Here is a 21,758-nt window from a genome sequence, read left to right as displayed (position 1 = left end):
TCCGTGTTCCGAGAGCAGTCCAGCCTGTCATTAGTGGGGACCCCCAAGTATTTGTATGAGTGCATCACATCTACATCCATTTCTTGTACAGTGACCGGACACACAGGCTCTTTGGTACAGCAAACGTCAATAACCTAGTCCATAGTTTTGCTGATGTCAAGATGCAAGATTTGTCTTTGGACCAAGAAACAAAGTTATCCACCTGACTTCTGTATTCTGTCTCATCTCCTTTATTAGTACACCCCATAAGTTCAGGATCATCAGAGAATTTCTGAAAGTGACAAGACCTGGGGCCTCAAGTATAATGATGTATGTAGAATTCACACTAAAATATGGCATAAGGACAAAAACTGAAATGTGCGTAGTCACAGAAAAATCCAGATGCATAAAACGGTGCGTACACCAAGTTTAATGCACTTCATTCTCTTTATAATCCCAATGAATGTGAAATTTAACACACGTGCAAGAGTCTACAGCCCCGCCCCAACTCCTCCCAGAATTTTACATATTTTAATATGCAAATCAATATAACTATCACCTTCCATTTGGTGTTTTGTTAAAAGCCCATGGCAAAATCACATGGAAAAAAGAAGAATCTCAGGGAATACAAAGTGGAGGCAAGGAAAAATGTACTATTTGTTGGCTTAAGCAGTGGTATAAGCAAGAAAAGGAAGTTATGGAGTGATACAGCGCGGTGGAGACACTCGAATGTTAAAGTTCAGAAAGTCGCACAGTTCCCGAAATAAAAGAGAAGTGGTCAGATATCAAAAGTCGACGTGAAAAGGTGAGTTGCAGCCCACTGTCTGTTTATTCTGTTTCAGACAATATTACAAATGCTGACCCCCATGCCGACACTGCGACTCCATGCGGTGATAGTGCTGCTGTGCTCATACACCTCTGCCTCTGAAACTGCCTTGCAACCATCTGGCTGTGTGCTGATGGACGCTGTTCTGGAGTCAAAAAATGCAGTAGTGGAGAGATATGGCCAATGAACTAAGAAATGTAAGGGCTGTACTATGTGATATTGACCACAATTTTAAAAAAAAATAAATATTGCATCTGATTGCCTGTTTTTACATTCTGCTAATTACGTTCAAATGAAGTTGTAATGCTGTCCGATTTGACTGATCATTTGGTTGGTCAGGGGCAGGTTCATCATACAGCATCTCTTCAGGCATGGGCAATCAGGATGCATCATGCCTGCATAATGCAACACACTTTCTGTGGACTATAGAGCAGCACATGAATAGAGTGGAAGTGCATTCTTGTACATAAGAAAATTCATTCTCTGAAGGCGCCGAGCGACACAACAGATCGATTCTCTTCTCTGTTCTTGAGGTGACTTGCAATCTTTAAAAGAACTGCTTGCCTTTTGCCGCGCTAGTTAGACTGTACAGAGCTGCCATTTTTATAGGTTCTCCAGCTATTTATGATGTAATGCCAGGTCATTCTTTTCGTAATTCATCCCTGGCTGATGTAACTTGTCCAGTGCTGCTACAATATCAATGTTAGTGTAGTTGACCGTCCCCATTACATTTGGAAAGTGTTGTTGCGAATTGCACTGTTTCACAGTTCAACCACAGTGTAAGGGAATCTTATATATCTGGAAGACAAGGAGTAATACCATCCTATACAGCTGGCATGGCACGACTAGGTGATGTTTGTGAAATACCAAATCTTTCAGCAAGTTCACAAAATCTCCTGTGGCTAAAAACCCAAGAGTGGGAAGAACTTGCAAATGAGCAGGTGGAGCACATATCCAAAGTCTGCATTTGTAAAGCCGGCACCAGTTCTACACACAGCTCCTAGAAGATAGCTCTTGGAAATCAAAATCGACTTAGAAGTCAGTCATCATTATTATCTATAAATACGCATTCTCTTCTAATTCTACCATTTGCAATGTCGTTAAGCAACGCTAAAGTAGCTAAGGTAGTTGGAATAATTTGGCTATATCTATCTATCTATCTATTCCATGCACCATTATATTCAAGTCAAGTCAAGTTGGGGAGCATGCACCGGTACAGTGCATTGCCGCACCCACTACATGACAAAACAACTCAGGATCCTGGTTTACAACCCCCCAGGCAGACACGCGGTCCAGTCCCACCCTCCGGAAATGACCCTCTATGTGCCACAGCCAGGTGTTATGTGGGTGACCCCTTGACCTGGTCCAGCCATTCAAGTACCCAACAATGAGGATCTTATGAGCTGGATCACCCTCAGGGAAATGCTCCACATGGCCATAGTGCCGTAACTGACGCTCCCTCACAATGCAGGTAATGTGCTTCATTCGGGACTCTATGAGCAACCGCTCATTCAACACAAAGTCAAGCCAATGGTACCCAAGGATTTTCTGGAGAGACACAGTACCAAAGGAGTCCAGTCTTTGTCTCAGGTCACTGGATAGCTTTCATGTATCGCAACCATATAGCAAGACAGAAAGCACTAGGACTCTAAGGACTTAGACCTTCGTCCTTTTGCATAGATATCGGGAGCACCACACACCCCTTTCCAGCGACCTCATGACCCCCCCCCATGCTCTCCCAACTACTGACTTCATAGGAAGAGTCACCAGAGATATGAATGTCACTGCCAAGGTAAGTAAACCTACAGGCCGACCATGATATCCAGCAACCTCGAGGGGATCCTGCAAACCCTCAGGATGTCGAAGGAAAATCGACAAAGGCTGCAAAGAAACTGCCAATATTTGCGTTTGCGCTCCATGAGAACCCTCAGTGCCAGGATGCGGTCGGTGGTAGACTTCTTAGGCGTAAAACCAGACTGTTCCGGTCACTGGTAGGTGAGCAAGTGATCACAGATTCTATTGAGGATGACCCTAGCAAGGACCTTACCTGGCACCGAGAGCAGTGTTATCCCCCTGTAGTTGCAAGATTGCTTGCAATGCCAGGAGGACAACCTTACCACCAGTCTGGAGAAGTTCACCCCGGATACCACAGATCCCTGCAGCCTTTCCCCCCCTCAGCTGGTTCACCACTTGTGCAATCTCAGTGAGATGGGGTGGTTCACAGTTAATTGGAGGATCAGCCTCACGAGCCATGAACACAGTGATATCCAACGTCCTAGCCAGAGGATCAGCTTTGAACAACTACTCAAAGTAGCCAGCCCAGCGGGTCATAACTGCAGTGTCATCCTTAAAGACCGTTCCATCAGCCGCCCTGACTGCGACTCTCTGAGGAACAGATTCGGATTTTTGTAATGCTTAGGTTCCTCTGTAAGCAGGACATCAGTCGCTAGACTACAGATGGTGTGTCACTTGCTCACAGATTCCTCTAACAAACGACTCTTTGTCTGCCCTCGGAGCCCTCATAGCCATCCTTCTCAGTAGGTTACCACCTACAAGGAAAATGAGCCTGGACTTGGCCAGACTCCAAGACCAGGCTGTTTCTAATGAGTTTGCACGCAGTTTGTGTGAGGAAGATTTGGGTACGACTGCCGATCCTAATGTGATGTCAGTGCCAGTGCCAGTCAAATAACACAGAAACAGTAGCACTGCTTTGACTCTGGGTGCCGCCAATTTGCAAAACATCTCAAAGTGTACAAGGAAATGGGCGTACTTTTTTTGCATATGCACCGTTTATATATGAGGCCTCTGGTGTTACATTTATAGTCAGAGGTGTACAGAGTGAAAAAAGGAGATAGGACTGATCCTTGTGGTGCTGCAGTGTTGCTCACATCCTATCAGAAACACAGTCCTTGAGTCTCACAAACTTCAGTCTCCCCAACAGATAGTCCATTATCCAGGACACGATAGGCTCATCCACCTGCGTATCTTTGAGTTTACCCCTTTAACAGGGATAGCTGGATGGTACTGAAGGCACTGGAGAAATCAAAAACATGATCCTTACAGTGCCGCCAACTTTGTCCAGATGAGAATAAGCCTTCTGCAGCAGATACTGTAGATAATTGCATCCTTCTCTCCAATCTTTGTCCAATAGGTAGTATTGCAGTGGGTCCAGATGGTCTACCACAAGAGGGCTTATATAGTTCAAGACTAGTCTCTAAAAGGTCTTCATGATATGAGGCATAAGTTCTGCTGGTTATATAGTCATTAGGTGAGGAAGTGCCTGCCTTGTCGGAACAACAACAATGCAGAAAGTGACAGAGGATACCACATAGTTGGTCAGCACAGGTCTTAAGAACTGACTGAGCAAGGACTGACTCAATCAAGTCCCACAGCTTGTTTAGCTTCCTCAGTTGTCTCCTTATTTGGTATTCAGTTATGGACAACCCATACTGATGGTCAGAGGTGAACTTGTCACTGGCCATTCCAGCTGACATAGTGGGAGTTTTTGATTTAGTAGAGACAGTGTAATAAACCCTGACATCTGCAACATGGAGCACCTCTCTTCACCATGGAAGTTATTCACATTTAATTTAACGGATTTAATTAGGATTTGTTGCTATAGATGAATACAAAGTAAAACAACATAATTTCAAATTAAACATTATACTATATAAATACATTTTAACTAATTGGAAAAAAATCAAAAAAGAAACATTGGTTCTGTAAGTTTTTTATCTAAATGTAGGCTCTTGGTTTTCTTTGTCTCTTGGTGTCCATTGGCATGTCTTATTACATACAACTGTCCATTTTTTAGACATCCTGTATCCTGATTAAATTGTCAACCTCTGCCAATTGGATGATATTTTTCAGAATGTGGCTATCAGAGAACAGTTGAACTTTGAACTTAAAACTATTCTGTACATGTCTTATGTTTCTTTGTTTATGTTGACATATTATTTTTTTGCATTCATGTTCCACTTCTTTTTGTGTGCTTCCTATCATTACTTTGAAAATGAATCAATCTTATTTTAGAAAGGTTTGTTTTTATACATAAAGCAGAGCAACACAAGATAAAGCAGAGAACTACAGAAGAATCCTGTGCTTGTACATTGTTAACATACAATATACTGTCTAAAATACACATCTCACTCTAAGCAGATCAAACACTTCTCTTGCTTTTCTGTATATGCAGTAATGTTTTGTTTCATTTTAGATGACACATCAATTACAGCATACAAAACTGAAAAATCTGTAGGACCTTGTTTTTAATATTCAAATGGGAAAAAAATTAATTTGCATTGCCCCAGAAAATCATTACCTTTTTTTGTGATGAAAGTTTTATTAGTGGGTGGCATGGTGGTGCAGTGGTAGCGCTGCTGCCTCGCAGTTAGGAGACCCGGGTTCGCTTCCCGGGTCCTCCCTGCGTGGAGTTTGCATGTTCTCCCTGTGTCTGCATGGGTTTCAAGACATGACAGGTTAGGTGGATTGGTGATTCTAAATTGGCCCTAGTGTGTGCTTGGTGTGTGGGTGTGTTTGTGTGTGTCCTGTGGTGGGTTGGCACCCTGCCCTGGATTGGTTCCTGCCTTGTGCCCTGTGTTGGCTGGGATTGGCTCCAGCAGACCCCCGTGACCCTGTGTTCGGATTCAGCGGGTTAGAAAATGGATGGATGGAAGTTTTATTAGTGGGTATTGTATTTGCATAATGTAACCTAAAGTGTGATGAAAAATTCCTGGGCAAACATACATCCATCCATAATAACCCGCTATATCCTAACTACAGGGTCATGGGGGTCTGCTGGAGCCAATCCCAGCCAACACAGGGCGCAAGGCAGGACACAAACCCGGGCAGGGCGCCAGCCCACCGCAGGGCGTGCACACACACACACACACTGACACACCAAGCACACACTAGGGACAATTTACAATCACCAATGCACCTAACCTGCATGTCTTTGGACTGTGGGAGGAAACCGGAGCACCCGGAGGAAATCCACGCAGACATGGGGAGAACATGCGAACCTGGGTCTCCTAACTGTGAGGCAGCAGCGCTACCCACTGCGCCACCGTGTTGCCCTCCTGGGCAAACAAAATAATGTAAAGCAAAAAAAAAGCTATTGTAGTTCTAAAATCCAAAATGTATTACATAATTAAATAGTGAATTTAAATACATTCAGAATTTAGTAGGAAATTAAAGAATTATGGGTGTTAAGAGTCAACTGAATGTGATTAGGATGGGTTCAAACATTAAAGTACACTATTATGAAACACTATCCGTAGCTTAGACCAGTGTGCCTAAGCACAGTTTCATGTCCTACACTTGACTCGGAGTGTTAGTTCTGTTTGTTGACAGCAGGTGGAAGTATACCCCAGCCCAACAGACCCCCTAAAGGTCTTTCACTCTCTTAAGCACCACAAAGTTTTTGATTTACTTACAACAGAATCAGAAGATAATCCTCTAGACGTCTCCCTGTGCATCTCTTGGGACGTGCCTTGCAGCTGGCTGGGTTTGTCCATATTAACTTCTGGTGGTTTCCTTCTTTTGGTAGTGTTAATGATCACAAAAAGTATCACTGGTGTTTGTTGATTTTATGAATCCAGCATTCCGAGTTCCAATTCTACACCCGGTGTGTGTGGAACTCATATGTTATCCCTGTGACTACATGGGTGTTTTTCTTGGTAATTCTGTTTTGCTCCAAATTCCCATAGGGATGCATTTTCAGATAATTTTTGACTTTAAATTTGATCAGTATGGATATGTTTGTGTGTGCATAAGTATCTCTGTCATGGTGTGTGCAAGTTCATATTACCTGATTTGGGATAATTGGGTGTAAGAATGTTATGTAGTGAATGTATTTTTCTCCATTTAAGTCATACAGTGATCAAAGACAAAAATGCCATGGATAGTAATTGCAAAACATGCATATACTGTGCACATTTATTTTTATTTTCCCTTTAATGTTATTTTTTTATTATTAATTTTTTGAAGCTTAATATAATGCATGTTCCATAAATGCCAAAATTTACCACTGTACCTGTACAATTATTGTAATTTTATGTGAAAACTCCTGCTTTTTAAAAGCTTAAAGCACCCTCATTCTTGACAGCTTTTCTGACTTGTAGGCAACATTACACTCTATTTATGGCATTTTGTTGGAAAAAGCATGATTTAACTAGAAAACATCCAGTGTTAATTTGAAAGAGAGAAATTTGTCATACAGTTCACGGTAACTGTGAGTTACTTTCATTTTTTTTTTTGGCTCTTTCAGATGTGGCTCGTGCTATTGAATTACTGGAGAAACTGCAGGAATCTGGAGAAGTGCCAGTTCACAAGTTGCAGTCACTGAAGAAGGTGTTGCAGAGTGAATTTTGCACTGCTATTAGAGAGGTATGCTTTTTCAGGGATTTTCAACTAAGCATGCAAATGAAAGCAAAGCAGCACCACTGCTGTGTATGTGATATTTACAGACCTTCCATTTTTTTTTTTGTAGTCAGAAACAGTTTGACACTGTAAGTACAAAATAATCATGTAGTGATTAATTAGAATTTCCAGGTTATGGTGTCTGTGTTTATTTGTTAGCGTACAACTGAAGAGCAAAGATGACATCAGACAGAGAAATTTGGAACAGACAGTGGACAATAACAAGATTAGTGGCTGGTAAATCTGATCTGGACTTGTCACTCTTATGTATTCTGCCGTTTTGCTTCAAAAAGGCCTTTTAATGTGAAATGTTCTCATTCCCTTCATGCACAGCTTTCAGATGTCTTATCCTGATCAATTGACAGCTGTGAGTTTCCTTTAGATTAAACACAACTGATGTTGACAACAGCCTGCTCACACACACACATACACACACACACATGCGTGCTCAGTTGCTTTTTTATGAAAGCAGCTGAGCAGAAAAAAAAAATTTGCTTAAATGTGTCATTGAAATGAGCCACCTCCTGCCTGTGACCTGTAACTTCCGCCTCATGTTTTTGTTGTATTGTTTCAGAGGCACAAATCCTTCCTTCCGATGAATTTGTTTGAAAAGATTGTAGGGTTATTGTAGGGTGCTGTTCTCAGAAAGCAAAATCCGTAGCAGTGCGAAGTCCAAGGGAGTATCATGTTGACAGCTGTCTGATGTACACAAAGCAAGGTTTTAATCATTTGTAATAAGTGGGTTAAACTGAGTGGGTATTATGTGGTGATTACTATGCAAAGCCATGTATATTTTCATTAGAAACTGTTGAATGGAGCAGTGGAGCAAAGAACAAGGATTGTGTTGCTTGGCTGTGCTTACTTTCGCAATTGGACTGCTTGCCCCAGGAAGGAGAACAAATATTTTTGCCACTTTGACGTTGTTAATTTAGCGCTGCTATGGCACAGGCAGAAAATATGAGTTTCCCATTAGGAAATTTCGCATTACTGCTTTTCGAAGTGGTTGCTCATAATGTCAGATAAAACAGTTCTGCCTGAATTAGGCCAGTTGTGATGCAACATTGACCTCTCACTTCATTCAACAATGGAAAACAACAAAATCATCACCAGCTCAGTTTGAAATGGTATTTTCCTGGTCTCATTGAATTAGGAACAATACGATTCATGCTTAATGTGCTACATTTTCTTTTTTTCCCAAACATAAATGTAAAAATAAGAGCTAATCTTTAATTGGTTTTTGTGGAGCTACAGCAATAGGTAAACAGTGACTTTGTGTTTTTCCTAAATTGCCTACGGGAAATTTATGTAAACATAATGCAATAAAAAAGGGATGCATAACAAGTGATTCATCTGAAAAATCCCCTAGTAGGTGAATGCTGAATAACTCCTGAATATAACTTGATGTAAAATACTACTTCCTGTTGGGAACCTTGATTTAGAATTAAGACATACATAAATCAAGATTTTCAAGATTTTCAAGATCAAACTGCCAGCTCAGCTGGACCTGTGTCCAAATATACAGATTAATGTACTGTTAATGGCAGCTCATCCACAATTACTACCCTCTCACTTTTTTAGCTCTCCCCATTTTTGACTTTTGTATGGTAGTCGCCTCCTTCTTTCCAATAATCTCCGTTTCTGCTGTCTGCCCTTACTTCAGTGAACCCTAACTACTTTAGTGCCGTTATCTAGGTTGCCATGTTAGGGTGCAGGCAATGCCCTATAAAATTTTACACCACAAGCCATATTTTGTTTTCCTGTGATTCTATGTCCCACTCCATCTCTGAGTCCTGGTATTCCTCAGAAGGGACAAGCAGGAAGAAGGTTACTTGTGGACCATCTGTCTATTTTTTTAACAAAAGCAGAACACCACTAATTTCCCTGGGTACCTCCTAATTGCTATTTCTAACTTCAGTTGGGGCCAGTCTTGAAAAATCTTTTTATCTGTTTATTACTTATCCGGTGCTGTTTATAATGATGACAGAGAAAACCTTTTAATCTTATGGGTTTTTTTTTAAAAGAAGAGTTCAAAAAATTTCCTGGTGCCATGAGACCCAGCTTCAACGAATACTCCACCCAGATAAATTTATTTTGTATTGATGGTTGAGAAAAAAAAAATAATCTCATGTTTTCAAGCAGAACTGAGAGAAATATGTTTATGATGTTATAGAACCCAATGGTGACTATGGCAAACAATGTGAAAAACATCTATGGAAAAAAACAAAAGGGAAAAAAGAAATCTTACATTATTCACATTGCATAATTCACATGGTAGCTATCCAGTTGTATGCTCACAACATGTAAAACACATGCGATTTTTTTGCTAAAATATGGTTAAATACAGTAGATATTTCCAGAAAAAATAACAATACAGTAATCCCTCCTCGATCGCGGGGGTATGCGTTCCAGAACCCCCAGCGATAGACGAAAATCCGCGAAGTAGAAACCATATGTTTCTGTAGTTATTTTTATATATTTTAAGCCCTTATAAACTCTCCCACACTGTTAACATTATTAGAGCCCTCTAGACATGAAATAACACCCTTTAGTCAAAAGTTTAAACTGTGCTCCATGACAAGACAGAGATGACAGTTCTTTCTCACAATTAAAAGAATGCAAATAGATCTTCTTCTCTTCAGGAGCAGAGAATTTCAGAGGGAGAGAGAGAGAGAGAGCTCGCTCACAAAGAAAAGCAAACAATCAAAAAATCAATACGTGTGCTTTTAAGTTTGCTGCGGCATTTTTTAGAGGAGCGTCAGTATCTTCTAAGCAAACAGCCTCTGTGCAAACAGCCCCTTGCTCACATCTCCTCCGTCAGGCAGAGAACGTCAGAGAAAGAGAGTGAGATTAAAGCAACAATCAAAAAATCAATACGTGTGCTTTTAAATATGCCGAGCACCGCAATAAAGCGGCATTTTTTTAGAGGAGCGTCAGTATCTTTTAAGCAAACAGCCTCTGTGCAAACAGCCCCTCCATCAGGCGCAGAGAATGTCAGAGAGGGTGAGAGAGAGGCAGAGACAAGCAAACAATCGAGCACCGCACGGGAAGCCTATCTTATAGCATTGAGGAGTTTTAGTTACTATGTAATACATGCTCTGATTGGGTAGCTTCTAAGCCAACCGCCAATAGCATCCCTTGTATGAAATCAACTGGGCAATCAAACTGAGGAAGCGTGTAGCATACATTAAAAGACCCACTGTCTGCAGAAATCCGCGAACCAGCGAAAAATCTGTGATCTATATTTAGATGTGCTTACATTTAAAATCCGCGATAGAATGAAGCCGCGAAAGTCGAAGCGCGATATAGCGAGGGATTACTGTACATCATAAAGAGGAAACACAAGTTACTGTAAATGGGATTGTGGTTTTGAATTGAAGGTAAGACTCTTGACCAATGAAATCAGGCAGAAAGGTGAATCACAAGCTGAAAAACTCAATCCCATGTGACTCGTGTTTCCTGTTTATGATGTGCGCTGATTTTGGAAAAGTCCAGTGAGGTCTTGGGGTCAGATATATAAAAAAAACTTGCGTACACATAGATTGGGGCTGATTTTTAGCCATTTGCAAGTTTTATAAAGCAGACCTCAACACTTTCCATGCAAAAGACAGTGTAAAAGCCATTTGCAGGTTATTTAGAAGATGTTAATTCGATAGATGTATTTTCTTAATTATATTAAATGTTTGCCTAGAAATTAGTGACTAGTATTTGGGAGGTTCTTATAACCCGCACAAGCTGAGATGAAATGGAATATTCTAACTATCTCCTGTCCCTCTGATTGCAGATCAGTCTCAGTTAGTGACCTGCCTTGCTGTGTGTAAAGCAAGAAGGGCAGATGTTTTGAAACTGTGCCTTGCCATGCTCAGTTTTATGTGCAGAGCCGTATGTTTAGATCATACTGAATATGAAGTGAAGCATAGAGAAATAACTTAACCTTAGTTGGAGAAACAAGTGAAGTTTAACATGAAGAAACATTTTTCTTTTTTTTTTGCCTTTTATTCTAAGTGTGTAACAGCTTTTCTCTATTCTTGTGTGGAGTATTTGCTTTGAAATGTCACAAAACCTTTTTAAAACAAACCTTTTTGGACTGAGAGATTTCTTTAGGTACACGTTTGGCTCATGCTCGATCCTGCCTTACTCACCAGCAGCTAGAGACAGGATTAATAAAATCAAACTTGACAGAAGAACTTGCGTATATTTACGATAACTCTGACCTATGCATGTGCAACATAGGGAAATGCAGCCAAACCAGCTAAATAATGACTCACATGGTTCTTATCGCCAAGCTGTTACTATAATGTGCGTTGATGTGACAAATATATTAAACCTTAAAAGTGATAATTATGATGTACAGACTCTACTTTAGTTCTCTTTTAAGAGGGTCAATTCCATGTATTTGCACTGAAGAACTTTATAGTTTTTGTCACCAATTTATGTACAGTATGCTACCTGTTGTCACTTCCCAGGGAACTGGCTGGCCAGGCCTCACTCCATCAGGTCCATTGTGTTGGAAGCCAATTACCAACTGACAAGATTCTCCATTTAATTTTCGTATGGTATGGGTATACATACATTAAATGTAACATGTTTTTGCCTACATTAAAAGGCAATTTATACAATGCGTCCGGTTTTCTTTACATAAGTGGGTCAATTTCCAGCACTCACATTGCAATAACGGGTACCTAGCATGAATGAAAATTAGCCTAGGACTCAATTCGTCAGGAGGGAGACTGCTGTACCAGCCAGTAACGTTCTTCAGCATTGTGATCACATTTGTAGATGATTGATTAGTACAGTTCAAATTTGGTTATTTTAGGGTGGTAACCGGGTGGGCTTCGAGATGCATTCATATACTCATATTTACAAAATGTGATTTATAAAGGGTAAATTGCATAGAAATGCAATGCCAGGTTTGATGAATTAGATTCAATTTTCGACATATGCTTTTTTTTATTTTTGGCAAATTCATATTTTCTCACTTGAATCTCTGCAAAGCTTTATAAATGAGATTCATGGTTTTGCCTTTGTGTATATTTTGCGGCCTGCGCCCCTTTTGCCATTCTGTGTCACTGTGCATACAGCAATGCTTCACTGTTGTACACGAGAGAATTTCACAGAAGTGGTTTATTTAGCAATATTTTAAGCAAAATACTGCAGTGTAGGATGTGTGAAGCTACAACTAAATGGATGGCTAACATTTGGATTGTGTGACACAAGTAATTTGAGATTTCTGTCATTACTGTGATATCGTTTGCTGTTATTCAAACTGTGTTCTCCACTGAAACCAGTTTTGTTTGAAACATTGTGATGTTGTTTCTCCTTGAGAGCATGAGATTAAATGTTCTTCTTGGTCATCACTACAAACATGACAAATTAAACAACAGATACTGTATAAATATTATTTTTGAATATAGTACTCCTTTAATTGGCCTTGTAGTACTACAGCTTCCCCGATGAGAACTTCCAGTAGCTTAAGTTTGGTGGCTGTCAGGCTCCTCCAAGTGTTCTGTGTCATTATGTTGAATTCTTTTCCCCTAAAAACCTTGATTTAGCTGGGCAGCACATGAAATTATATTAAAAGCTTTGGGATTTAACCACAGCAGACTAATACATTTGGGTCAAACTGAAGCTTTAAAAAATAGAGCTGCACATTAAAATAAACTCGACAAGTACAGACCATACAGCACTGACAGATATCAGGAGTAGCCTGGATGTACCTGACAGAGTTTAAACAAAAATATAATAAAAGAAGCTTCATAAATCAAAAACATTTTGTGTTTTAAACTACAAGAAAGTTTAATAGTAATAGACAAAGTAACAGAAGTAGCCAATTAATGCATTGATGTAGTGACAGTATGCTGTAAATCAATAACACACATTGCAGAGTTCTTGAAATTTGGGGAAAGCAATTAAAAGTTGGAGAGAAGATGAGGTGGCTGTTCCATCTGAATTTGAAAAGTAGGAGCTGTGGATCCTCATGAACACACCTAAGAAGATCATTTCTGTGAGTAGAAGACACAAAGCTAAATAAATATTTACGCATTGGTAGTGCTGCTGACTCACAGTAAGGAGATTATGACTTTGTGTCCCAAGTCCTCCCTGCATAGGGATCACTTTGAGTAGCGAGAAAAGCTCAATATAAATGTACAGCATTAGTTTTTATTAAGTGTTGCAGGACAGTGTGTCATTGCAGTATACTTTGTATAAGACCCCAGGCACTTAGCAGGCTTATACACGATAAGCAGTGCCATCAGATATTGCTGAATGTTGAAACAAATGTCAGTTGTAAATCAGTAGTAGTTTTAAATATTATTCAGGATTACACAAGAGGTCAGTGTAGACATGTCAACTGAAGGGGAACATGGACAAGGCATTTTGTTTAAGGTTGAAGCTATCTTAACAGCATAACCTATTTAACATGTTGACACTTCATGCAAAGACTATTAAATTGAGAATTACAGTACCTAAGATGAAAAATGATAAACGTATAGTAGAGTGCCTCTGTATCACCGTTAGGGAAGTAAGGCTAGACTCTGACAATATAAATAACCTCTGGTCAAGAAAATCTTACTTTTCAGCTACAGGGATAGTTCCAGCAGTCTGAGGAGAAATAAATAAATAATTGGATTAATAGGTAATTTAGAGATAATAAAAAACAAGCGCATAAATACTGTCAAAAATTACAAAGGAAAGTTTCAGTGCCATTTAAAGGTTTGTAATATTCTAACACTCGATTCAAAACATTGCTAGTTGTCATGAAGTTTATTATATCATTTGTATCTGAAGTTAGGAGACAATTGGCTTTCATCCAGTGCAGTGATAGGAGTGTCTCATTGTTTTTCATGTTAAATGGATAAATCAAGTAACAAACATGTTTGTAAAAGTAAAGGCGTTTTGCTTCATTTTAATCAGTGTGTTTTTCCAAGCCTTTTTTTAAAATAGTGCTATATTTTTAACACATCATAACCACTGGAATGCCTGACCCCAGGGCATTTTTCTTTCCACAGTTTTGCACTATATGTCCTTGTTATTTACCCCTTTCTACACCAAGTACAAGCCTATGTTCTGTTGCCTAAGATCTGTCTCAGATCTTTGGGCCCAGGTCATCTGCCCATGTTTCATATGAAATTATGTGGTGGAGCTGGCAACCTGGCTCCTAGTCTTCTGCAGTGGTACATTACATGGCAAAGCCAGGTGGCACTGAAAAAGAGAAGCTACTCGGCATTTTTGCAGGCAACTGGCTCCTAGTCACAGTTCACATAGAAGCTTCAGATCTGGTGATAATATTGTAGGTGGATGAGACAGAAGCTGAGCTAACTCCCTTGAGAAGGCGTCACATTTTGAAGATACTAACCAAAAAACATGGAGCATAGAATGACTGGTAGGATGTAGGCATCAAAGTGTCAGATATTCATTATGTTGTGCTTAGAGGAATACCAACTATTTCAGTTTAGTGCCTTACAGCATTGGAATGGAGTTATTGAGACTCAAGCTCATTTTCTAAATAACAATTGCAACTGTTGTCAAGCATCAATCCACTGTATTCCATATGAAACTTCTAACCTCTTGCATTTGGATGTCAGCCACATATGCACTGCTGTGTCACTGACAACATATAACTTGAAAGTGGCTCAAAATCATTTGTGGTTACTGTTCAAGGGCCAAAAACAGTGACATTTACATTTTTGGTCAAGTATCTGTTTCGGCAAAAAGTCAAACATTTGGCTGCTTGCATATAAATATTTCTTCTTGGGATCAAATTGAAAGTGAATTATCATTAGAATAGTGTTTCTGTTTATGGAAATTCTTAATAGAATATGAAATTCCAGCTTTATATTCTGAATCTTGGTTCTCCAATAATCCCTGTAAGAAACACATTAGTAATCAACGTTCTGGTGTTTTTTGTTTCTCATTGTTTCTATTTTTTAGTTATGTTTTGTTATGTGAACCAGAATCTTTAGCTTTATCTTCTCAATATGGAGTGTTGTCGAGCAATATGGTGTTAATGAGTGACTTTGGCTCTGTTAGACCAACCCGAGTAAAGACTTTCACAAGAGACTCAGTGCTCAAGCAAATTAAAGGATGACAAACAAATGAATTTAAATAGTATTTAATTTTCACTTTGACTTTGATTTTGCTCTTTTAGTTTGTTGAAGTCTTAAAGACATATTCAGCACATCCTCTCTGCTAACACCCTTGAAAATGAATCTGCTTTGCCCTCTCTGCTGCTTGCTACAAATTCAGTTCATTATGCTATTTCATTTGCCTTATTGTTAGGTTAGGTCAGGTCAGTAGACGTTATTATGCCAGAGGGAAATTGGTTTCAAAAAAAGTTTTAAAAATAAAGCATTGTTACACAGATATAGAGACAGATATTTTTATTTAACATGTAGTCATTATCCTGCTAAGAAGTTTACTTTGAGACATTTAGCATAAAGAAACCATCACAGTATGAGTTTTACTGTAATATATTACTTACTCCCTCTGTATGTAACATACAATTCTGTAGCAACGTGTGACTTATTTCAGAAGGTTCAGTTACTAGTAAATCAGGATACAGGGTTATCTGCGGTTGATTGCCAATGGGCACCATGTCGATGAAAATATCAGTTTTACTGCTCTTCAGGGAATTGCACTTGCAATAAGTGATTCTCAAGTGGTGACTGTTTCTTTAAGGTAGCAGTAAGTTTAGGAATCAATGTCTTCAGGCACTGTTACATTTTAAAAACAAAGTGTCACTCAACATATATTTTTAGCAACTCCCCTGACCAGTATTGTAGTAGAAGTGTTTTAAAGCTGTAGTCAGATTTACAACAAGAACATTTATTGATGTTTGTGAAACATTACTCTTTCTGCCATGGCCAGGTTCCCCTATTATAAATGTGACTAAGATTTACCCTAATCATCATCACACGTGTTCTAGAAGAATAAAGAAAGATATCCATGAAGTCACAATGAACAGCAGACCTGAAGGCACCTTTTTGGCTTTAGTCAAGCCCAGTGTTCATTACTCCACCATAAAAAAACATGATGAGAAAATAAGATCCATGATAGGTTACCAAGGTAGAAACAACTGCTCACTAAGTAGGACACAAGTGCACACCTATAGTTGATCAAAATGCATCTAGGTGGAAGTCATGGAAAGATTAGCTAAAACAGAATTTTTTGGCCAATGAATTTCCACTAAAGCCAATAAGTAAATGTGTCATTTCACAATGAGAATTTCCAACCAACAATGAAGCATGGTAGTAGTTGCATCTTAGCTGCGGATACTTCACTGGCTCTGCACCTAGATGACTTGGTATCAATGGAAGAACCGTTATATCTGGCCTCCATAAGTGAGGTGAAGGGGAAGTGCAGCTATTCTACCTCAGAATAAATGACAAGAAGGAAATGTATAGTTAGGGAATTGTTAAGGACAGAATGTGAGCATCCTCAATTATTATGGGCAATAAAGCAGGATATGAAAAGGGTATTTAGAGGACTAGACATAATTGTACTCCTATGCAGGCAATGGGTTAAAATCAGAAAAACAAAGCTAACGTAGAAAACCAAAAATACCATTAATAACAGAGTTATAAGAGAAATATACTAAATAAAGTAGTAAGAACTTGTGGCAGAGCATGAAACAAGCAGTAGATATTATTTAATTGAAATAAATCAACTATCAAAATTGTATGATACTACTTTAATTCTAGATTTTATGCAACAATCTGACAGCACTTACTTTGGGAAAAAATCAAATCAATCAAACAAAAAATGAGATGGGACTGATAGATTTTCATGGCACTTTAATGTGTCTGCTGTTGATATTAATATTCTTTCTTTATTACAGTATATTTAAATGCAAGTGCTGTTCTGCTGTCTGGGATATGCTGACAATAACATCTGTTTTTTTATTTAAAAATAAACTCGAGTAAAATCTAGGCTTTGACTTTGAAAGGAACATAGAACAGGGGTCAGACAAATATATATATATATATATATATATATATATATATATATATATATATATATATATATATAAACATATTGATTTATTACAATAAAAAAGTGAGCAATATTTGTATGAAATCTTTAGTTATTAGATTAAGCTGCACACAGTAATGCTGTACCAGTTTAGAGATGTGAATCAATGAAACATGCACATCTGTTGAATAAAGAGGTTGAATAAACAATATAAAACAGTAACGTTTATTTGTAAAGCACATTTTCATACATGACAGTGGCTCAAAATGCTTTAAAATAGTAATAGCTAAAGAGAGTTACAAAAAAAGGAGGAAAAATGAAAAAAAAACCTAAATAACAGTTATTTTTAAAAAATGTCTTGTATTACATAACAAAATATATGCAGTGTATGTGTACATTAAAACAACTGACAGGTCAAGTGAATAACATTAATCATCTTGTTACAATGCCACCTGTCAAGGGGTGGATTATATTAGGCAGCAAGTGAACATTAAATTCTTGGACATGATGTGTTGGAAGAAGGAAAAATGTGCAAGCAAAAGGATCTGCACGACTTTGACAAGGGCCGAATTGTGACGGCTAGATGATCAGATCAGAGCATCCCCAAAACGGCAGGTCTTGTGTGGTGTTCCCGGGTTTACAGTGGTTCCTTCCTAAAATTGGTTCAAGGAAGAACAACTGGTGGACCAATAACACGGTCATGGGGCAACAAAGGTAGCATGGGCAGGGAAGGATAATTTGTCTGGTCCAGTCCCACAGAAGACCTACAGTAGCACACATTGCTGAAAAACGTAATGCTGGCCATGAGAGAAAGTCGGTCAGAACACACAGTATTTTGCTGCTGACTGCATATAGGGATGTATAGCTGCAGACTGGTCAGAGTGTCCATGCTGACCCCTGTCCACCACCAAAAGTGCCTACAATGAGCATCAGACCTGGACCATGGAATGGATGATAGCATGCAAATACTATAGTTTTAACCACATATTACCTTGTTTTTATATATCATTTTTATCATTTTATTATTTTGTTTATCATTTTATTTTAAACAGCAATGTGAGACAAACCATTCATATTAAAATGTGACTATAACACACATTTTTATTTTTACAAGTTTTATACGTATTAGCTGTATAATAAAAGATGTATCACAAAAATAAGTGTAAATGTGTTTTTTCGTTTAGTTTTAGTGAAAAGTCAAGCAAAATGACACCTTTTATTGGCTAACTAAAAAGATTACAATATGCAAGCTTTTGAGGCAACTCAGGCCCCTGCATCAGGCAAGATGTAATCAAGATGTTTAGTTCTGTAAAACATTAAATTCATTAAGGTATGAAAAGAGGCTTAAAAGTGATACTGTACCATATAAATTGGTGTTTATATCTGAATTTTTATCTACAGATATAAAAATAGGTTCAAAATGAACATTTTTATTTTAAAGAAATGCCTTTAAAAAGGCTTCTTCTTCAAACAGTTCACAACTGCCCACAATACATCTCTTTTTCTTGTCTTTCATTTTCTCGATTCCTCAAGCTTTGTCTGTTCTCCACACCCAACTCCAGTTGACCTGGATGAAGTGGAGCAGCTTATTTAATGCTAGATATGCGAGTTAGATATGCGAGGTACACCAGAGGGGTGCTACCACTTAACATCCTGAGAGATGACGTGGCTGCTCAAGGCTGCTTCTCTACCTCCATCCATTAAAAAGACTTCCTGGTCAAGTAAGGAACCACCAATCCCAGCCAGAGTTACAAGCAATCTGTGTCCTGGGTGACAATGTATATATTTTTTAAATGATGTCCTGCTAGTTTTGGTACATCTCTGAATTCATTAGTGTATTACACTAATTTTTCTTAAATTTACCCTTGAGTTAAAATGCTATCTATAAATTAATTTATTTAAAAAGTAAACATTTAATAACTGTTATGAGAATAGTACAGTATTTGTGTCAAATTAGCCCAAAAACAAATACCCTTGTAACTGTAAGATGTTTCATAAGTGAAGAAATTAAATTAACTAAATAAACTAAATTAAAAACCAAGTGAAGAATGACCAAAAGCATTAAGCCACATTACCCACCATTTAGCAATTTGCCAAACTAATTCACTACCAGTGACCCCAGAGTTACTTCTGATACTTTAAACAATCATATATGAACTTATGTTTAGGTGATCCTGGTGCCATCTGGTAGGCCTTGGATATGCTGAATTCCTGCGCTTCCCCTTCTCTCTAAGGGTCAGGCGGCCATTGAAGATTCTCTGCTGCTTGACTAGTGTGGATGACATCAGTGTTTTGATGGTTGTACATGTAAACTCCTTGCTATGACCAGATAGTTCAGAGGATTTCTGTTACTTTCCTACAGGTGACCAAGAGCACCTTACTATTTCCTTTTAACATCACACTTACATTAATTACCACATTCTTTCAGACTGTGGCACTCAAAGAGACCCAACTATCACCAGTGTTGGTCTCTTCCCTTGTTCCATTCCATGTCACTTGTACCCCTACATTTATTTTAATTGGAACACTACAACTTTAGCAAAGCAAACTATTTTGTAGACTAAAACTTCCCAATTGTGCCTTTATGACTTCATGCAGTTTTCATTGAAATGCAGCAGTCAGTCATAATATCCCCTCTGACAGTAATGTGAAATCTGATGACACTCGCACAAAAGTAAGTGCCTTGTCCGCTACAGAAATGACTGTGTTACATTATTAATCTAAATATGGTATGCTTTCAGACAGAATAAAATGCTGATACATTCGTGTTCCCTTTTTGAAGAAGTGTAACCTCTATGAAAAGTATGATGGCTGATTGTATTGACTTGGACTTGTACAAAGTTTTCACCAAAAGAGGACAAGTTTCTGAAAAAGTGTAGGATGACAAACCATATTATTTTTTTACCCAGCAACCAACTGTTTTGACAATATGAGTTACAACAAATACTATTAATCTGTCAATCTTCAATTGGTTCACTTAATATTTATATGACATCCTATATAGTTGGCAGGCTTAGAATGCTGAATAAGTTGAAAGATGTAAGGAAGCAGAGAGATCAGTAAACCCAGAAATAATAAAAGAAAAACTTGTAAGAAATTATGTATAACTGACATATAACAGATTTTTTTACACATTTAGAGTATGTGGTTGTTATGTTTCAGGAATAATACAACATCTTCTGATAAACGTGACACCAGCAGCCTTGGCTACCGAACTCTTTTCTTAGCCTAGCCAAATAGAAAGTGTGTATCGACTGCACAAAGACTAGGGTGATATTTTGATCCCAGTTTGAGTTCAAATTGAACATGAAAACTAAATCAGATACTGGTTAAAATGTTTAAGGTATGATAGCAAGAAAAAACTAGAGATGAAAGTAAAGCCAGTATGAAAAACACAAAATAATCCTCATAGAGCCTATAAAAACCCAAAAGCCCAGAGGACTTAAACTATCTGGTCATCTTATACCATCCATCCATTATCCAACCTGCTACATCCTAACTACAGGGTCACGGGGGTCTGCTGGAGCCAATCCCAGCCAACACAGGGTGCAAGGCAGAAAACAAACCCCGGACAGGGCGCCAGCCCACCGCAGGTCATCTTATATCATCTTAGGAAATCAAAATGTATAATTGGAAGCTGTTTCTACCAAAATTCCACAGATTTTGGTGGGAGAGAGGACAAAAGCTTGATGGTAGAATGGTTGCCAATGACAGCAAAATAGAACAAAACATATTTAATTCATTATCTATTAATTATACTGTACAGTAACTATGTACAATTATATACCACATATAGTCAAAGTATTGTGATGGGATGGAAATTTTGTCCTGAAGATTTTCAGCAGATTTACATTTAGACTGATGTTTCTGAGTGATGTTTTTTACATTTTTGTTTATCAGTGTCAGGATATGAGACAGTAAGAACGATAACTCAAAAAATATAATTATAGTAGCTAATAGGTTTTAATCTACAGACACAGTCACTTTTGTTTTTTCTGTCCACCCTGGTCATCGGACCTTACTTATTCTATGTTAATTAATGTTGACTTATGTTTATTTTTTATTGTGTCTTCTATTTTTCTATTCATTTTGTAAAGCACTTTGAGCTACATTTTTTTGTATGAATATGTGCTATATAAATAAATGTTGATTGATTGATTGATATTACAAGGGCCCCAGGCCAGGCCTGTTGCCACATGATGAGCAAAAGAATTGGACCCCCTCAGTTCTGGACTAAAGGATTTTTGAACATCCTAAGTTGCTCTGCATGAATCTGATTAGATTTGCGGTGTAAGCTCTCATCCTTTTAATTTCACATCACCTCTGATTTCGTAGTGTTGGAATAATCTTTTGAAGTAATTTCTAAACATTCTTATTTTAGTGCGTACTGCTGTTTTTCTTTTAGTTTTAGCCTATTGTTTATTTAGTAAGTGAACTCAGCTTTTTTTAATAGTTTTGCTCATTTAACACCTTTATTCTGTGTTTCTGGTTCTGGTTCTGGTCTGTATTTACTGAATATTGCCACCAGTTGTCACTACACTTGCTAGTTATGTGGCAGGATTTGAATTTC

At 38.2% G+C, this 21,758-nt stretch overlaps 1 protein-coding gene across 1 annotated transcript in view; it reads left to right on the top strand.

Annotated features, from left to right (window-relative positions):
* Nucleotides 1-21,758, top strand: part of lin7a (lin-7 homolog A (C. elegans)) — a 357,391-nt gene that overhangs the window by 116,817 nt on the left and 218,816 nt on the right. Inside the window, exon 2 of the mRNA XM_039761749.1 lies at nt 7,071-7,189. Within this exon, the coding sequence (XP_039617683.1) occupies nt 7,071-7,189 (119 nt within the window). The remainder of the gene's footprint in view (nt 1-7,070; nt 7,190-21,758) is intronic.

Source organism: Polypterus senegalus, chromosome 8, assembly GCF_016835505.1.
Source record: "Polypterus senegalus isolate Bchr_013 chromosome 8, ASM1683550v1, whole genome shotgun sequence".
In the NCBI taxonomy this organism is placed as follows: domain Eukaryota; kingdom Metazoa; phylum Chordata; class Cladistia; order Polypteriformes; family Polypteridae; genus Polypterus; species Polypterus senegalus.
The sequence above is the reverse complement of the archived record's forward strand: the minus strand, read 5'-3'. Positions and strand labels throughout refer to the sequence as shown.